This window comes from Bombina bombina, chromosome 3 (genome assembly GCF_027579735.1).
Source record: "Bombina bombina isolate aBomBom1 chromosome 3, aBomBom1.pri, whole genome shotgun sequence".
NCBI classification, from domain to species: domain Eukaryota; kingdom Metazoa; phylum Chordata; class Amphibia; order Anura; family Bombinatoridae; genus Bombina; species Bombina bombina.
The window spans coordinates 1,295,609,790-1,295,630,569 of NC_069501.1; the positions used below are offsets into that span (position 1 = coordinate 1,295,609,790).

General features: G+C 42.5%; 1 protein-coding gene across 1 annotated transcript in view; it reads left to right on the plus strand.

The window, feature by feature from the left end:
• LCMT2 (leucine carboxyl methyltransferase 2) overlaps positions 1 to 20,780 on the plus strand; it is a 753,265-nt gene that overhangs the window by 85,093 nt on the left and 647,392 nt on the right. Inside the window, exon 5 of the mRNA XM_053705698.1 lies at positions 16,473 to 16,629. Coding sequence (XP_053561673.1) covers positions 16,473 to 16,629 — 157 coding nt within the window. The remainder of the gene's footprint in view (positions 1 to 16,472; positions 16,630 to 20,780) is intronic.

Here is a 20,780-nt window from a genome sequence, read left to right on the forward strand (position 1 = left end):
GTCATTGCAGCACTACAGGTTACACACAGTGTCATTGCAGCACTACAGGTTACACACAGTGTCATTGCAGCACTACAGGTTACACACAGTGACGTTACAGCACTACAGGTTACACACAGTGTCGTTGCAGCACTACAGGTTACACACAGTGTCGTTGCAGCACTACAGGTTACACACAGTGTCATTGCAGCACTGCAGGTTACACACAGTGTCGTTGCAGCACTACAGGTTACACACAGTGTCATTGCAGCACTACAGGTTACACACAGTGTCATTGCAGCACTACAGGTTACACACAGTGTCATTGCAGCACTACAGGTTACACACAGTGTCATTGCAGCACTACAGGTTACACACAGTGTCATTGCAGCACTACAGGTTACACACAGTGACATTGCAGCACTACAGGTTACACACAGTGACATTGCAGCACTACAGGTTACACACAGTGACATTACAGCACTACAGGTTACACACAGTGACATTACAGCACTACAGGTTACACAGTGACATTACAGCACTACAGGTTACACACAGTGACATTACAGCACTACAGGTTACACAGTGTTATTGCAGCACTACACACGGCACAGTGCCACTGTATGATTTTACATATTGTTGTTGTTAATGCACCGCACCATTTAAGTATTGCTTCATTTCAGCAGTGCAAACAGAGGCAAACTGGTACCCACCAGGCAGTGAGAGCAGGCAATATAACTAGCTGGTACCTACCAGACACAGAGGGATAAAGGAGACTGGGACTCACCAGCCAGTGAGAGCAGACCATATAACTAGCTGGTACCTACCAAGTACAGAGAGAGAGGAAACTGGTACTCACCAGCCAGTGAGAGCAGACAATATAACTAGCTGGTACCTACCAAGTACAGAGAGAGAGGAAACTGGTACTCACCAGCCAGTGAGAGCAGACAATATAACTAGCTGGTACCTACCAAGTACAGAGAGAGAGGGAACTGGTACTCAGCCAGTGAGAGCAGACAATATAACTAGCTGGTACCTACCAAGTACAGAGAGAGAGGAAACTGGTACTCACTAGCCAGTGAGAGCAGCCAATATAACTAGCTGGTACCTACCAAGTACAGAGAGAGAGAGGAAACTGGTACTCGCCAGCCAGTGAGAACAGACAATATAACTAGCTGGTACCTATAAAGACAACAAGGTACAGATATGTAGCAGTGTTGTACACGGTCATTACGTTAGTATAAAGTGTTTCCATCTTAATATGAGGAGATTCCACAGCTTCTCGGAATACAGAAACTGGGCACCAGGAGGAGGCAAAGACACCCCAGCCTAAGGCTTAAATAACTCCCACACTCCCCTCATCCCCCAGTCATTCTTTGCCTTTCATCACAGGAGGTTGGCAGAGAAGTGTTGGGAAGATTCGGAGTAGTCTCTTATGGAGGGTAGTACTCTTCGCTATGGGACTGGAGTTTTAAGTAGTCTTGTCAGCCTCTCAGTGAGAGCATTGACGAATGTTAGGGTCTTGGAGATGTAGGGAGAGTCTTTCTGCAAAGCCACCCTGACTCGTATTAATAACTCCTAAGCAATCAGTGTTGACAAGTTTTACTGCCTGCTTCTATCACTGAAGTCCATATCGGGTGCAATGCTACAAGACTGTCAAACTTGAGAGGCTGTGTCTGTTCCACGGCGATGATTCCGGTAAGATCGTTTCATTTTATCTTATATGATAACGTAAGAAGACAGGGTCACAGTGTGACTCCTTTTTCTGTATGGAATCAAGGGTTAATATCTCAGGAAGGGGGTTATTGAACAGGGGGGATTTATACATGATTTGCTTTGTTATGTTTTATGCTGCGGCATGTATGAGATGAGGCTCTGGCAGATGAAGGAACATTCAGGTTTTACTTTCGTTTTGGATAACTGTGCAGCCTGTCAGTTTGGCGCGTTTTTCTTCCTGCAGCAGGGGCGGTACTGCATGCCACTCCATGTGACCAGGTGTGGCCTCATTAACTTCCTCTTTCCTGACCGTGCGGTTTACAGGAGACAAAGCGGTTTCTCAGTGGGGCCTAGATCATAGGAGGTGGTGAGTGCCCCGGTCATTGGGGGTATAAAGGTGCCGTTTATTTCTCCAACATAGGTGTGTCCGGTCCACGGCGTCATCCTTACTTGTGGATATTCTCTTCCCCAACAGGAAATGGCAAAGAGCCCAGCAAAGCTGGTCACATGATCCCTCCTAGGCTCCGCCTACTCCAGTCATTCTCTTTGCCGTTGTACAGGCAACATCTCCACGGAGATGGCTTAGAGTTTTTTAGTGTTTAACTGTAGTTTTTATTATTCAATCAAGAGTTTGTTATTTTGAAATAGTGCTGGTATGTACTATTTACTCAGAAACAGAAAAGAGATGAAGATTTCTGTTTGTATGAGGAAAATGATTTTAGCAACCGTAACTAAAATCCATGGCTGTTCCACACAGGACTGTTGAGAGCAATTAACTTCAGTTGGGGGAACAGTGTGCAGTCTCTTGCTGCTTGAGGTATGACACATTCTAACAAGACGATGTAATGCTGGAAGCTGTCATTTTCCCTATGGGATCCGGTAAGCCATGTTTATTACGATCATAAATAAGGGCTTCACAAGGGCTTATTAAGACTGTAGACTGTTTCTGGGCTAAATCGATTCATTATTAACACATATTTAGCCTTGAGGAATCATTTTATCTGGGTATTTTGATATAATAATATCGGCAGGCACTGTATTAGACACCTTATTTCTTAGGGGCTTTCCCAAAGCTTAAGCAGAGCCTCATTTTCGCGCCGGTGTGGCGCACTTGTTTTTGAGAGGCATGGCATGCAGTCGCATGTGAGAGGAGCTCTGATACTTAGAAAAGACTTGCTGAAGGCGTCATTTGGTATCGTATTCCCCTTTGGGCTTGGTTGGGTCTCAGCAAAGCAGATACCAGGGACTGTAAAGGGGTTAAAGTTTAAAACGGCTCCGGTTCCGTTATTTTAAGGGTTAAAGCTTCCAAATTTGGTGTGCAATACTTTTAAGGCTTTAAGACACTGTGGTGAAAATTTGGTGAATTTTGAACAATTCCTTCATGTTTTTTCGCAATTGCAGTAATAAAGTGTGTTCAGTTTAAAATTTAAAGTGACAGTAACGGTTTTATTTTAAAACGTTTTTGTACTTTGTTATCAAGTTTATGCCTGTTTAACATGTCTGAACTACCAGATAGACTGTGTTCTGAATGTGGGGAAGCCAGAATTCCTATTCATTTAAATAAATGTGATTTATGTGATAATGACAATGATGCCCAAGATGATTCCTCAAGTGAGGGGAGTAAGCATGGTACTGCATCATTCCCTCCTTCGTCTACACGAGTCTTGCCCACTCAGGAGGCCCCTAGTACATCTAGCGCGCCAATACTCCTTACTATGCAACAATTAACGGCTGTAATGGATAATTCTGTCAAAAACATTTTAGCCAAGATGAACCCTTGTCAGCGTAAGCGTGGCTGCTCTGTTTTAGATACTGAAGAGCATGACGACGCTGATATTAATATCTCTGAAGGGCCCCTAACCCAGTCTGATGGGGCCAGGGAGGTTTTGTCTGAGGGAGAAATTACTGATTCAGGGAACATTTCTCAACAGGCTGAACCTGATGTGATTGCATTTAAATTTAAGTTGGAACATCTCCGCATTCTGCTTAAGGAGGTATTATCCACTCTGGATGATTGTGAAAAGTTGGTCATCCCAGAGAAACTATGTAAAATGGACAAGTTCCTAGAGGTGCCGGGGCTCCCAGAAGCTTTTCCTATACCCAAGCGGGTGGCGGACATTGTTAATAAAGAATGGGAAAGGCCCGGTATTCCTTTCGTCCCTCCCCCCATATTTAAAAAATTGTTTCCTATGGTCGACCCCAGAAAGGACTTATGGCAGACAGTCCCCAAGGTCGAGGGAGCGGTTTCCACTTTAAACAAACGCACCACTATACCCATAGAGGATAGTTGTGCTTTCAAAGATCCTATGGATAAAAAATTAGAAGGTTTGCTTAAAAAGATGTTTGTTCAGCAGGGTTACCTTCTACAACCAATTTCATGCATTGTCCCTGTCGCTACAGCCGCATGTTTCTGGTTCGATGGGCTGATAAAGACGCTCGATAGTGATTCTCCTCCTTATGAGGAGATTATGGACAGAATCAATGCTCTCAAATTGGCTAATTCTTTCACCCTAGACGCCACTTTGCAATTGGCTAGGTTAGCGGCTAAGAATTCTGGGTTTGCTGTTGTGGCGCGCAGAGCGCTTTGGTTGAAATCTTGGTCGGCTGATGCGTCTTCCAAGAACAAGCTACTAAACATTCCTTTCAAGGGGAAAACGCTGTTTGGCCCTGACTTGAAAGAGATTATCTCTGATATCACTGGGGGTAAGGGCCACGCCCTTCCTCAGGATCGGCCTTTCAAGGCAAAAAATAGACCTAATTTTCGTCCCTTTCGTAAAAACGGACCAGCCCAACATGCTACGTCCTCTAAGCAAGAGGGTAATACTTCTCAAGCCAAGCCAGCTTGGAGACCAATGCAAGGCTGGAACAAGGGAAAGCAGGCCAAGAAACCTGCCACTGCTACCAAGACAGCATGAACTGTTGGCCCCCGATCCGGGACCGGATCTGGTGGGGGGCAGACTCTCTCTCTTCGCTCAGGCTTGGGCAAGAGATGTTCTGGATCCTTGGGCGCTAGAAATAGTCTCCCAAGGTTATCTTCTGGAATTCAAGGGACTTCCCCCAAGGGGGAGGTTCCACAGGTCTCAGTTGTCTTCAGACCACATAAAAAGACAGGCGTTCTTACATTGTGTAGAAGACCTGTTAAAAATGGGAGTGATTCATCCAGTTCCATTAAGAGAACAAGGGATGGGGTTCTACTCCAATCTGTTCATAGTTCCCAAAAAAGAGGGAACGTTCAGACCAATCTTAGATCTCAAGATCTTAAACAAGTTTCTCAAGGTTCCATCGTTCAAGATGGAAACCATTCGAACTATTCTTCCTTCCATCCAGGAAGGTCAATTCATGACCACGGTGGATTTAAAGGATGCGTATCTACATATTCCTATCCACAAGGAACATCATCGGTTCCTAAGGTTCGCATTCCTGGACAAACATTACCAGTTCGTGGCGCTTCCTTTCGGATTAGCCACTGCTCCAAGGATTTTCACAAAGGTACTAGGGTCCCTTCTAGCTGTGCTACGACCAAGGGGCGTTGCGGTAGTACCTTACTTGGACGACATTCTGATTCAAGCGTCGTCCCTTCCTCAAGCAAAGGCTCACACGGACATCGTCCTGGCCTTTCTCAGATCTCACGGATGGAAAGTGAACGTGGAAAAGAGTTCTCTATCCCCGTCAACAAGGGTTCCCTTCTTGGGAACAATTATAGACTCCTTAGAAATGAGGATTTTTCTGACAGAGGTCAGAAAAACAAAACTTCTAGACTCTTGTCGGATACTTCATTCCGTTCCTCTTCCTTCCATAGCTCAGTGCATGGAAGTGATCGGGTTGATGGTAGCGGCAATGGACATAGTTCCTTTTGCGCGCATTCATCTAAGACCATTACAACTGTGCATGCTCAGTCAGTGGAATGGGGACTATACAGACTTGTCTCCGAAGATACAAGTAAATCAGAGGACCAGAGACTCACTCCGTTGGTGGCTGTCCCTGGACAACCTGTCACAAGGGATGACATTCCGCAGACCAGAGTGGGTCATTGTCACGACCGACGCCAGTCTGATGGGCTGGGGCGCGGTCTGGGGATCCCTGAAAGCTCAGGGTCTTTGGTCTCGGGAAGAATCTCTTCTACCGATAAATATTCTGGAACTGAGAGCGATATTCAATGCTCTCAAGGCTTGGCCTCAGCTAGCGAGGACCAAGTTCATACGGTTTCAATCAGACAACATGACAACTGTTGCGTACATCAACCATCAGGGGGGAACAAGGAGTTCCCTAGCGATGGAAGAAGTGACCAAAATCATTCTATGGGCGGAGTCTCACTCCTGCCACCTGTCTGCTATCCACATCCCAGGAGTGGAAAATTGGGAAGCGGATTTTCTGAGTCGTCAGACATTGCATCCGGGGGAGTGGGAACTCCATCCGGAAATCTTTGCCCAAGTCACTCACCTGTGGGGCATTCCAGACATGGATCTGATGGCCTCTCGTCAGAACTTCAAAGTTCCTTGCTACGGGGCCAGATCCAGGGATCCCAAGGCGGCTCTAGTGGATGCACTAGTAGCACCTTGGACCTTCAAACTAGCTTATGTGTTCCCGCCATTTCCTCTCATCCCCAGGCTGGTAGCCAGGATCAATCAGGAGAGGGCGTCGGTGATCTTGATAGCTCCTGCGTGGCCACGCAGGACTTGGTATGCAGATCTGGTGAATATGTCATCGGCTCCACCTTGGAAGCTACCTTTGAGACGAGACCTTCTTGTTCAGGGTCCGTTCGAACATCCGAATCTGGTTTCACTCCAGCTGACTGCTTGGAGATTGAACGCTTGATTTTATCGAAGCGAGGATTCTCAGATTCTGTTATCGATACTCTTGTTCAGGCCAGAAAGCCTGTAACTAGAAGGATTTACCACAAAATTTGGAAAAAATATATCTGTTGGTGTGAATCTAAAGGATTCCCTTGGGACAAGGTTAAGATTCCTAGGATTCTATCCTTCCTTCAAGAAGGATTGGAAAAAGGATTATCTGCAAGTTCCCTGAAGGGACAGATTTCTGCCTTGTCGGTGTTACTTCACAAAAAGCTGGCAGCTGTGCCAGATGTTCAAGCCTTTGTTCAGGCTTTGGTTAGAATCAAGCCTGTTTACAAACCTTTGACTCCTTCTTGGAGTCTCAATTTAGTTCTTTCAGTTCTTCAGGGGGTTCCGTTTGAACCCTTACATTCCGTTGATATTAAGTTATTATCTTGGAAAGTTTTGTTTTTAGTTGCAATTTCTTCTGCTAGAAGAGTTTCAGAATTATCTGCTCTGCAGTGTTCTTCTCCTTATCTGGTGTTCCATGCAGATAAGGTGGTTTTACGTACTAAACCTGGTTTTCTTCCAAAAGTTGTTTCTAACAAAAACATTAACCAGGAGATTATCGTACCTTCTCTGTGTCCGAAACCAGTTTCAAAGAAGGAACGTTTGTTGCACAATTTGGATGTTGTTCGCGCTCTAAAATTCTATTTAGATGCTACAAAGGATTTTAGACAAACATCTTCCTTGTTTGTTGTTTATTCAGGTAAAAGGAGAGGTCAAAAGGCAACTTCTACCTCTCTCTCTTTTTGGATTAAAAGCATCATCAGATTGGCTTACGAGACTGCCGGACGGCAGCCTCCCGAAAGAATCACAGCTCATTCCACTAGGGCTGTGGCTTCCACATGGGCCTTCAAGAACGAGGCTTCTGTTGATCAGATATGTAGGGCAGCGACTTGGTCTTCACTGCACACTTTTACCAAATTTTACAAGTTTGATACTTTTGCTTCTTCTGAGGCTATTTTTGGGAGAAAGGTTTTGCAAGCCGTGGTGCCTTCCATTTAGGTGACCTGATTTGCTCCCTCCCTTCATCCGTGTCCTAAAGCTTTGGTATTGGTTCCCACAAGTAAGGATGACGCCGTGGACCGGACACACCTATGTTGGAGAAAACAGAATTTATGTTTACCTGATAAATTTCTTTCTCCAACGGTGTGTCCGGTCCACGGCCCGCCCTGGTTTTTTAATCAGGTCTGATAATTTATTTTCTTTAACTACAGTCACCACGGTACCATATGGTTTCTCCTATGCAAATATTCCTCCTTAACGTCGGTCGAATGACTGGGGTAGGCGGAGCCTAGGAGGGATCATGTGACCAGCTTTGCTGGGCTCTTTGCCATTTCCTGTTGGGGAAGAGAATATCCACAAGTAAGGATGACGCCGTGGACCGGACACACCGTTGGAGAAAGAAATTTATCAGGTAAACATAAATTCTGTTTTTTTCTGTAGTCCATCGTAAAAGCGCAAGCTATGGAGGACTCTGATGCGTTAGAGGGTACTCCCTCTTTACCCAAATCTAATACCTGTTTTTATTGTGAGGAGGCTACGGTATATCCGCCTGCTCAATTATGTTCCAGATGCAAAAGGTTAAATATTTCTATCCTTCCCAGGGTTCATCTACCAACTTTGGATTTATCTGATACTAGATTATCCGCTGGTGAAGATGTCTCTGATACTTCAGAGGAGGCTTTTTCTGGGTTGGAATTGGCTGCCTCTAAGCCTCTGGCTGCGGAGGAACCAGACTTTAGATTTAGTATAGAGCACTTACTCTCCTCGATTGCTAAGTGCACCACTATCCCGCTTTAGGATAGTTTGTCGTTTAAGGAGCCCATGAATAAGAAGCTAGAAACTCTGTTAAGAAAGATGTTTAAGCACACAGGATTTTTATTTCAGCCTACAGCAGCGGTTGCTGCGGCGGCTGAAGACGCTACCTATTTGTCTGACTCTCTGTCGGAGATGATCGGGGTGGAAACTCCCCTTGATGAAATCCAGGAAAGAATTAAGGATTTGAGAGTAGCTAATTGGTTTATTTGTGATGCAAACCTGCAGATTATCTGCTTGAATGCCAAGACATCAGACTTTTCTGTTCAAGCCCAATGGGTTCTATTGTTGAAGTCTTGATCTGCTGACATGACTTCATAATCTAGATTACTTTCCCTTCCATTAAGGGGAAGGTTCTTTTCGGTCCAGGACTGGACTCTATCATATCCACGGTCACTTGGGGCAGAGGTACCTTTTTACTGCAGCATAAGAATAATAAAGCTAAAGGACAGGGTCCTAATTCTTGTCCCTTTTCGTCAGGATAAGTCCTAATGCCAGCAGCCTTTCGCAAAGCCTGATCAGTCCAAGAGATCTTGGAAATCATCTCAATCTTGGCACAAATCCAAGCAGAACAAGAAGCCCACAGACAAAATCGGCATGAAGGGGCGGCCCTCGATCCGTCACTGGATCGTGTTGGGGGGCATACTATCTTTGTGGAGGCTTGGCTGGGAGACGTGCAAGACATTTGGGTTCTGGAGGTCATTGCCAAGGGTTTCAAAACTCATCCACCCAGAGGCAGATTCCTCTTATCAAACCTATCTTCAAGACCAGAAAAACATGACGCCTTTCTAGGGTGTGTGAGGCATCTCTCCTCCCTAGGATTCATTGTGCCAGTACCTCCAGCAGAGAGAGGTCTGGGATACTACTCAAACCTTTTTGTGGACCCAAAGAAGGAGGGTACTTTTTGCCCAATTCTAGACCTAAAGTGCTTAAACAAGTTTCTGTCAGTGCCATTGTTCAAGATGGAGACGATAAGGTCTTTTCTGCCCTTAGTTCAAGAGGGACAGTTCATGATCACGATAGACTTGAAGGATGCTTACCTTCATGTGCCAATACACAAGGATCACTTCAAGTTCTTAAGATTCGCTTTTCTGGATCAGCACTTCCAGTTTGTAGCTCTTCCATTTGGTCTGGCTACTGCTCAAAGAGTCTTTACGAAGGTTCTGAGGGCTCTGCTCGTGGTGGCAAGATCCAGAGGTATTGAAGTAGCGCCTTATTTGGACGACATTCTGGTCCAAGTTCCATCCTGCCGGCAGGCAGAAGACCATTCGAGAGCTCTTCTTCATCAATCTCATGGATGTAAGATCAACTTAGGAAAGAGTTTTCTGGTTCCCAGTACCAGAGTGGAATTCCTGGGCACGATAATAGATTCCATATCCATGAAGATATTTCTTAGACCAGAGACGTTGAAAAATTACTTCCAGTTGTCTTGTCCTCCAGACCTCCTCAAGGCCATCTGTAGCCCAGTGTATGGAGGTGATTGGGCTCATGGTGTCCATTCTAGATATCATTCCATTTGCCAGGTTCCATCTCAGACCTCTGCAGTTGTGCATGCTTAGGCAATGGAACGGCGATCACTCTGATCTATCCCAACACATTACTCTGGACATCCGACCAAGAGAATCGCTCTCTTGGTGGCTCTGTCCAGATCGCCTGTCCGAGGGGACATCCTTCTTGAGGCCATCTTGGGAGATTGTGACTACGGACGCAAGTCTATCAGGATGAAATGCTGTTTGGAGTGCCAGGAAGGCACAGGGCTGGTGGTCTCGAGAGGAATCTCTTCTCCCAATCAACATTCTGGAAATTAGAGTGAGCTTCAATGCTCTAAAGGCTTGGCCTCTTCTGAGTTCATCCCAGTTTATCAGATTCCAATCGGACATTCAAAAGAAGGAAAGTCCCACACACAATAATGCAAAAGCTGTGCGACCCTGAAGGCCGACTTACCGCGTCAAATCCTTGGGGGGTGGTCTGTTTTTCTTTCTGGCCTCTGGACACAGGATACCATCTATGCTTGTTCACCGAGAGCTCTTCTCGTTATCCTGCAATACCTTATCGCCCGTGTTGTCCAGGAACTCCTTGAGTCTGCCAGCTGTACGTCTCTGTGCTGACCACACCCCCTTCAGACGCGTGCGGCTTACTTGATTGATCGTCGGCCCTGGACGTCACTGCCTTGGTCCAATCCAAGGAGGGAGGGGGGAGGAGGCAATCCACCAGGGGAACGCCTTCGTCCGTGCTCACTGTGGGGGAATCCGGTTAACAATAAATGCAAAATAAGAGGACAGGAGCACCGGCAGATGAAGGTTACAGCGTTTATTTCTAAAATAACGCTCAATTTGTTAAAGCATAAAGTTCATAGTTATGACAAAAAGTTCATTGACAATACTTCAGTTGACACTGACAGCAGCTGGTTGTCCAAATAGGTTGAAGAAGGAAAGGAACAGCTGACGCGTTTCAGCTCTTCAGCCGTAGTCTTAGCTGATAAAATTTGTAAAAACAAGCGCCCTTTTTCAAGGGGCTAGCCCTCTTCCCATTGGACAACCAGTTGAGCCAATCCCTGCTCACTGTCAAATTACAAGCAAGTTGCACGTACATAAACATACAAATCTACTACATTGATACATTCATATTTTCTAATTGATACATACTATTTCTAGGATATCATTCCTTTATGATGAATACTCATTTGAAAGTACACACTGTTATAAAAAAAAATATATCTCATGCACTTTATAGCGCTACATTAAGCGCTCCTTCGCTAATGTGTACTGAATGACATTTACTCATATAGATGCAAGGGGAAGGATAGGGATATGTCATTTAAACCAGGTTATAGCTATCTGTTAATTATAAATGTGTTCTCTATAATTAGCCACTATGTTTATTCTGATTCCCTCTGTTCCATTTCTATATCTTTACTGGGCCATCTTAAAGCTACTCTGAGCTTGTAGTCCGTTTTCCTTATTGTCAAAGGCCTACAAAGTAGGACTCCAGATAGTGTACGAAAAATAGGGGGAGACTTATTTACAGAGGAGGCTGGACCCTATGTTGTGAAACAGCATGGGATGCTATTCCTGACATTTCCTTCTAGGGCTTACTAAACTATTACATGCTCTAAGCCTTCTAAAACTCAATATCGTAATGGGGTATATACATGACAGAGTAAGGTAACTTGTGTTGTATGAATGGGTAAAGTGACCTACAATTTTCTGTTTCTGAGGGGGTACTTAATTCATGTAAAAAACAGTTAATTCCTCATTTCTTGAGGTAAACTTTTAGCTACTGGACAGGAGGTGTTCTGGATCTTCAAGCTGAAGACCAGAACACCTTCAGGGTTAAACTCTGCTTTTGACCTGATTAATTACTGGCACTAGTTCATCACATAGTAAATAACAGTAGCTTAAAGTTTACCTCAAGAAATGAGGAATTAACTGTTTTTTACATGAATTAAGTACCCCCTCAGTAACAGAAAATTGTAGGTCACTTTACCCATTCATACAACACAAGTTACCTTACTCTTTGTCATGTATATACCCCATTACGATATTGAGTTTTAGAAGGCTTAGAGCATGTAATAGTTTAGTAAGCCCTAGAAGGAAATGTCAGGAATAGCATCCCATGCTGTTTCACAACATAGGGTCCAGCCTCCTCTGTAAATAAGTCTCCCCCTATTTTTCGTACACTATCTGGAGAAAACGGACTACAAGCTCAGGGTAGCTTTAAGATGGCCCAGTAAAGATATAGAAATGGAACAGAGGGAATCAGAATAAACATAGTGGCTAATTATAGAGAACACATTTATAATTAACAGATAGCTATAACCTGGTTTAAATGACATATCCCTATCCTTCCCCTTGCATCTATATGAGTAAATGTCATTCAGTACACGTTAGCGAAGGAGCGCTTAATGTAGCGCTATAAAGTGCATGAGATATTTTTTTTTTTATAACAGTGTGTTCTTTCAAATGAGTATTCATCATAAAGGAATGATATCCCAGAAATAGTATGTATCAATTAGAAAATATGAATGTATCAATGTAGTAGATTTGTATGTTTATGTACGTGCAACTTGCTTGTAATTGACAGTAAGCAGGGATTGGCTCAACTGGTTATCCAATGGAAGAGGGCTAGCCCTTGAAAAAGGGCGCTTGTTTTTACAAATTTTATCAGCTAAGACTACGGCTGAAGAGCCGAAACGCGTCATCTGTTCCTTTCCTTCTTCCACCTATTTGGACAACCAGCTGCTGTCAGTGTCAACTGAAGCATTGTCAATGAACTTTTTGTCATAACTATGAACTTTATGCTTTAACAAATCAAGCGTTATTTTGGAAATAAACGCTGTAACCTTCATCTGCCGGTGCTCCTGTCCTCTTATTTTGCATTTATTCCAATCGGACATTACCTCGGTGGCTTTTATCAACCATCAGGGGGGAACGAGAAGCTCCCTAGCCATGAGGGAAGTATCTCGGATTTTGGAATGGGCGGAGGCCCACAACTGCTCGCTGTCAGCGATCCACTTTCCGGGTGTGGACAACTGGGAAGCGGACTTTCTCTGCAGACAAAAGTTTTTCATCTGGGGAATGGTCTCTCCATCCCAAGGTGTTTGCAGAGATTTGCAACAGATGGGGACACCAGAGAGAGATCTCATGGCGTCCTGACTCAATACCAAGCTGGTCCAGGGATCCGCACGCAGAGCTGATAGATGCCTTAGCGGTGCCCTGGGGGTTCAACTAGTTTGCATTTTTCTCCCGTTACAACTTCTACTTTGGGTAGTGGCCCGCATCAAGCAGGAGCAAACTTTGACTATTCTAATTGCTCCATTGTGACCGCAAAGGATGTGTTTTGTGGACCTGGTGAGGATTTCATCATCTCCTCCATGGAGGTCACCTTGTCGCAGGGACCTGCTGGTACAGGGTCTTTTTGTTAATCAAAATCTAGATTCTCTGATGCTGACTGCGTGGAGATTGGACGCTTAGTCTGCAAATCCTCAACTTTTACACATGTACGCAGACGATACAGTAATCTATGCAAGCAAATCTGATCTGCCACAGCTTGAGGCAATGCTCCAAGACCAGTTCAGAGGTAGAAAAGTGGATCTCAAAAAACAAACTCTTCTTAAACACTGAAAAAACTGTCACAATGATCTTTGGAACGGTACCTAAATTATGCAAACTACAAAATTCCCATCTATGCATCAAAACAAAATCAAATTGCACGCTGACCGCAGTCCACTCTTTCAAATTCTTGGGTATGTTGTTAGACCCCAATCTATCCTTTGGCCTCCACATAGAAAAACTTGCATCTAAAATCTATCAAAAACTAGGTGCCCTGTACAGAAACAAATCCTGTCTAAGCCCTACAGTAAAGGAAAAGATTGTACAGCAAATGCTGATGCCAATCATGGATTATGGGGATGTAGTATATGCACCAGCACCGCAAACTCACCTTAATAAACTTAATACATTGTATAACTCGTTCTGCCGCTTTGTGCTACAATGTAACTACAGGACCCACCATTGTGACATGCTAAAAGAACTAAACTGGCTGTCGCTGGATTCCAGACGCACCCTCTGGAGATGTAGTATACGCACCAGCACCGCAAACTCACCTTAATTAACTTAATACATTGTATAACTCGTTCTGCCGCTTTGTGCTACAATGTAACTACAGGACCCACCATTGTGACATGCTAAAAGAACTAAACTGGCTGTCGCTGGAATCCAGACGCACCCTCTGGAGATGTAGTATACGCACCAGCACCGCAAACTCACCTTAATAAACTTAATACATTGTATAACTCGTTCTGCCGCTTTGTGCTACAATGTAACTACAGGACCCACCATTGTGACATGCTAAAAGAACTAAACTGGCTGTCGCTGGAATCAAGACGCACCCTTCATCTTTCCAGCCTTGTGTTTAAGAGTTTTTCTGGGAAGCTCCCACCCTACCTTAGCAGAATGCTCTCCCCGGCTGTTCCCACCTTCTATAACCTCCGATCCAGTACCAGCACATTTAGTTTGCCACAATACAAAAAGAAAGCAGCTCGATCCTCCTTTTCCTACAGAGCACCACAATTATGGAAAGACCTCCCACACACTTTCAAACCTTCCCCAAGCCTAAAATCTTTTAAGAGATCCCTCTCTACATATCTCAAAACAGAATACATCTGTCATGGTTGATTATATATTTCCTACCTGTTCTATGTTAAATTTTGCATATATTATGTATTAATATTGTTTCTGTATTTTATTTGTACCCTATTGTATCAATACAATGTTTTGTGGACCCAGGACATACTTGAAAACGAGAGAAATCTCAATGTATCCTTCCTAGTAAAATATTTTATAAATAAATATAAATAAATAGGCCTAGCCAAGAGAGGTTTTTCTGAGAGAGTGATTGACACTCTCATTCAAGCAAGAAAGCCGGTCACCTGTTGCATCTATCATAAGGTGTAGAGGACCTACTTATTCTGGTGTGAAGAACGTGGATTCCCCTGGCATAAGGTCAGGGTAACCAGGATTCTTTCCTTTCTCCAGGACGGTTTGGAGAAGGGACTAGCTGCTAGTTCCTTAAAGGGACAGATTTCGGCTCTATTGTTATTACACAAGAGGCTTGCTGAGCTTCCTGATATTCAGTCTTTTGTTCCAGCTCTGTCTAGAATCAGGCCTGTTTTTAGACATTCTGCTCCTCCTTGGAGTTTAAATTTGGTTCTTAAGGTTTTGCAGAGGGCTCTGTTTGAGCCCATGCATTCGGTTGACATTGTTACTGTCTTGGTTCTTTTTCTATTGGCTATTGCTTCGGCGCACAGAGTCTCAGAGATGGCGGCTTTGCAATGTGAGCCTTTTTACTTAGCCTTTCTTGCTAATAAGGCTGTTCTTCGCACTGGGTTGGGTTTTCTCCCTAAGGTTGTGTCTGATCGCAACATCAATCAGGAGATCGTGGTTTCTTCCTTGTGTCCTAATCCTCCTCCTTCGGAGGAACGATTACTTCATAATTTGGATGTAGTTCGGGCTTTGAAATTCTATCTTCAGACTACGAAGGATTTTAGACGGACATCGGCATTATTTGCAGTCTATTCTGGGAAGCGCTGAGGGCAGAAGGCTTCTTCCACTTCCCTATCTTTTTGGTTGAGGAGCATTATCCGCTTAACATATGAGACAACGGGACATAAACCTCCTCAGGATTAGAGCTGTGGCTTCTTCTTGGGCCTTCAAGAATGAGGCCTCTATGGAGCAGATTTGTAGGGTGGCTACTTGGTCCTCCTTACATACTTTTTAAAAGTTTTACAAATTTGACTTTTTTGCTTCAGCTGACGCAGCTTTTGGGAGAGAGGTTTTGCAGGCTGTGGTGCCCTCAGAATAGGGTCCTCCTCTTTTTTACCCTCCCATTTTCATTGTGTCCTCTAGAGCTTGGGTATATGTTTCCCGCAAGTAAGGAATGAAGCCATGGACTCTCATCATATTAAGATGGAAAACATAAATTATGCTTACCAGATTATTTGCTTTCCATCTGTATGAGGAGAGTCCACAACCCCCGTCCGTTTTCTCTGTTAGGCGGACCTAAATTAGTTTTTGTTCTTCTGGCACCTTTTTCACCCTGATATTTCTCCTACTGTTCCTTGTTCCCTCGGCAGAATGACTGGGCAATGAAGGGAGTGGGGGAGGTATTTAAGCATTTGGCTGGAGTGTCTTTGCCTCCTCCTGGTGGCCAGGTTCTGTATTCACACAAGTAAGGAATGAAGCCGTGGACTCTCCTTATACAGATGGGAAGGAAATGATCTGTTAAGCATAATTTATGTTTTTACCGTTTTTATTTGATAAATACAATTAGGGACAAATTAGTGGCAGGGTTAGTTTTAAGAAGTCAGCTGGTACACTTCAAGTTCTAGGAATTAAATTGCTCAATTTACAGATGTAAATCATACGAAAAGGTGGAAAATAAAATATATTGCTTAATACAAAACTAAACATTTTATAGAAATCCTCAGGTACTTATTGCCCCTTTCCATGTAACTGTGTGCCAGAGGGTTAATCCTGTAACATGCGATAGTTGCAGGCTGTATTTGTGTTATATTCCTGCCCTTGCGGAGCTGTCTGATACTTATAGTCTGCTTCCCTTTTCCAGGTCCCATGGTCCTCTCTGCCCAGAGTTATAAGCTGCTTGGAGTTGATCTTAATGATGTTTCCTGTCTGGATTATGCTTTGGATGGAGCTGGCCTGAAGTGGGACTGTCCTAGCCTTATCCTGGCAGAGGTGGCGTTGTGTTACATGGACCCTGCAAGGTGAGTGTCCCTAGACCGGTTACAAAATTTTCTCCTGATTGTTGACCATCCCAAATGAACAAAAGGTCATCTATATACCTTTTGTACCCTACTATTGAGTACTTGAAGGGGTTCCTCTAATCTATACATAACCATTAAATTTATCTAAAAAAGGCAAGACAAAAACAACGAAAAACAATTCAATAAGTGTAGGACAAATACATCGATTGATCAGTCCAAAAAAATATTATACCGATCTTGTAAAATGCATAAGCAAAAAGTGCAAGGGCTTCTGATAATGCAGTTAGATGTATGGTAAATACAGTAAATATTGTGGTAAATATTGTAGTAAATATTGTAGTATTCCACCGTTAATTGTTATGAAGAGGCAAACGTTCTGTATGAGATAATAAGCTGCTATAGATGAGCAGTGCAGGCGTCAATTTAGTAAATATTTACCGCTGTTCTGAGAGTGAAGTTCAATGGCAAAGATATTTTATAGACAGTGGTAAGTTGCCTTATACAGATAAACAAAAGTGTCTCTTATGTTTAGTTAGCCACTATCAAGAAGGCAAAGTCCCTTATTGAAGATTTGATAGTGTTTCCGTTTAGGAAAATATAAGTTTAACCTTAATGCCAGCGTTTTATTGTTAGTATTACTTACTGCTGGAGTTGTAAACATGTTATTTCGTTTGAATTAAATACTTATACATGATCCTGGTGAATAGTGTCAGATTGTCTGTTTGCAGCTGATTCACTTGTGAGAAGGCAAAGTCTCTTTAGTGTGCCACTGGAACAAGACAAAGTATAACGAGTAAGATTACTGACCGGTCAGTGTGGCGTAGTCCCTGTGTGGATGGTCTTGTCTTACCAGACTTCTGATGTGGTCAATCCTGGGCTCAGTCGCATTACCTAACAGACTTGGTAGCCGTAGGCATCTGCGCTGACGTTCTTGGGTCATCTGATCGTTTCAACCAATCAGAAAGTCGCAAGATCATAGTAGCTCCCAGTTTGAAAATATTTTCAATTCTCGATAATGTTAAAGTTCCCTATATCTCAGGACTCTCTTGTTCCTTTTTATTAGCAAGTCACTTATTAGATATATGGAGCTTTAACATAGAGAATTGAAAATATTCTCCAACTAGGAACCCAAAACAGAGAACTAAGACCTTATACAGATCGTACTTTTGCTAGTAGCAGTATAAATGAATAACCGTTATAAAACCGCTTCAACAAGCCAAATGGCCATACATTGATTCATATGCAACGTAATATAATGATAAAATGTCCGGCATAAAGTGTGCAGTTACACGGTCAGCAGAGTTCTGGTTTCAATATCGTGAAGCACTCTTTCACAGGGAAGATAAAGTCATAAACATATATGTGAAAGGAGTTGGTGCTAGTTTGTGTCCGCTGTTCTCCGTGTACTCTTGAAACCATGCAGGCGTGTCACGTGGTGACGTAGCTCCGAATCAACTACGGAGACAGAGGTGCAGCTGTTCTGAAGCTGTGTTCTTCTCTCCACAGCCAACGGAAGGACATAAAGGAAAGGAAAGACAAAAAAGCGCAACCTCGATTCAAGCAGTATTTATTGAACATATAACAGATGAATAGATGCAGGGTAAGTAATACACTCACCAGAAATATAAAATCAACATGCACGTAAAACTTAAAGATGTGCACACAGGAACAGCGGGGTATAATGATATAGATCTCCACTTCCCACTTCTGACCTGTAGTAGCTGATCGGACTTCAGAAATGTATATCACTCATACAAAAAGCACCTCAACGCGTTTCCCCCGTCTGAGCGGACGGGCTTTCTCAAGAGGAAATGTATTAATGACCTGTATCTGTGGTATGGACCCTAATATACCTTTGTTAATTTCAAAGGCATAGGGAGCACCTGTGCTAATTACCTGAGCCACACCTACACAGACACGTCACCAAGGAAAAAGAACTTGACTCCAAAACATATATCATCCCTAAATACACTATTATAGGTTGTTACGAATATTCATACAAATAAAACCATTAAAAACACATAAATCCACAATTCAAATTATGTAAAAATTATCTAAAACAATTTTGCAATGTGATTTAAAAGGTCAAAAATCTGACCATCTAAAATTAGTACTGATATACTTGACCCTATGACTATACAATATTATACATTAAAACACATTATATGAGCATAATACTCTTTTAAAAGGTTATTACCAAACATTTGAGATTTACAAAGAAAGTCTAAAATCTTGCTTACCTGAAAATATTATAGAAATAATAAAAAAAGGAAAAACAAAAGGTGAAATTTAAATAAATAAAATACTACATATGGGCTGCCACATCAATGTCTATGTTTAACCCCAAAGGTACCAAGGAATTAATTTTATAAATCCAAAATATCTCCAGCTTATGGAGTTTAAAAAGTCTATCCTGCTCCCTAGGAGGAACCCAGTCTATCACTTGTATTTTGAGGCTGCTAGGGTCACAATTGTGGACTTCCATGAAATGTCTTGGTACACTATGTTTGTTAATTTTTTCTTTTATGTTATAGATGTGTTCATATAGTCTTCTCTTTATTTTTCTTTTTGTGCGGCCTACATAAAACAGGCCACACCCACACTCTAACAGATAAACAACAAAGGTTGAATTACAATTGCTTCTAACTTTGATATCAAAATCTTTTGTTCTTTCAGAGTTGTGAAATCTACTTGCTTTGTTTATGTGTTTACACATCTGACAATTGGATTTTCCACATTTAATGGTGCTCTTCACACCTGTCAACCAGTTTTGAGAGTTAGAAATTGCTTCTTTGTGTTCAGTTTTACTTTTTAATTTACTAGGGGCTAAGTAATTTTTTTAATTTTTACCTTTCTTAAAAGTGACAGTGGGCTGCTCCCCTATATGGGTACCTAAAATAGGGTCTGCTTTGAGAACAGGCCAATGTTTTTTAAAATATTTCTAATTTTGTTTGAACCCTCATTATATGTTGAAATGAACCTAATGGGAGCTTCATCCACTGATTTAGATTCTGAAGTTATAATTGGCTTCCTAGTGATCAGGTCCCCTCTGTTCCTTGCAAGTGCCCTAGTTTTTGATTCACTTATTAATCTTGGATTATAGCCTTTATTTAAGAATTTCTTTTCCAAATGTTCAGCTTCTTTATTAAAATTCTCAATTCTCAATGTGAGTACAATTTTCAGTACTATTTTAGATGGTCAGATTTTTGACCTTTTAGATCACATTGCAAAATTGTTTTAGATCATTTTTACATAATTTGAATTGTGGATTTATGTGTTTTTAATGGTTTTATTTGTATGAATATTCGTAACAACCTATAATAGTGTATTTAGGGATGATATGTTTTGGAGTCAAGTTATTTCTTTCATGTAATTATCAAGAGTCCATGAGCTAGTGACGTATGGGATATACATTCCTACCAGGAGGGGCAAAGTTTCCCAAACCTCAAAATGCCTATAAATACACCCCTCACCACACCCACAAATCAGTTTTACAAACTTTGCCTCACATGGAGGTGGTGAAGTAAGTTTGTGCTAGATTCTACGTTGATATGCGCTTCGCAGCAGGCTGAAGCCCGGTTTTCCTCTCAGTGTGCAGTGAATGTCAGAGGGATGTGAGGAGAGTATTGCCTGTTTGAATGCAGTGATCTCCTTCTAAGGGGTCTATTTCATAGGTTCTCTGTTATCGGTCGTAGAGATTCATCTCTTACCTCCCTTTTCAGATCGACGATATACTCTTATATATACCATTACCTCTACTGATTCTCGTTTCAGTACTGGTTTGGCTATCTGCTATATGTAGATGAGTGTCCTGGGGTAAGTAAGTCTTATTTTTTGTGACACTCCTAGCTATGGTTGGGCACTTTGTTTATAAAGTTCTAAATATATGTATTCAAACATTTATTTGCCTTGACTCAGAATGTTCAACTTTCCTTATTTTCAGACAGTCAGTTTCATATTTGGGATAATGCACTTGAATCAATCATTTTTCTTACCTTAAAAATTTGACTTTTTTTCCCTGTGGGCTGTTAGGCTCGCGGGGGCTGAAAATGCTTCATTTTATTGCGTCATTTTTGGCGCAAACTTTTTTGGCGCAAAAAATCTTTTCTGTTTCCGGCGTCATACGTGTCGCCGGAAGTTGCGTCATTTTT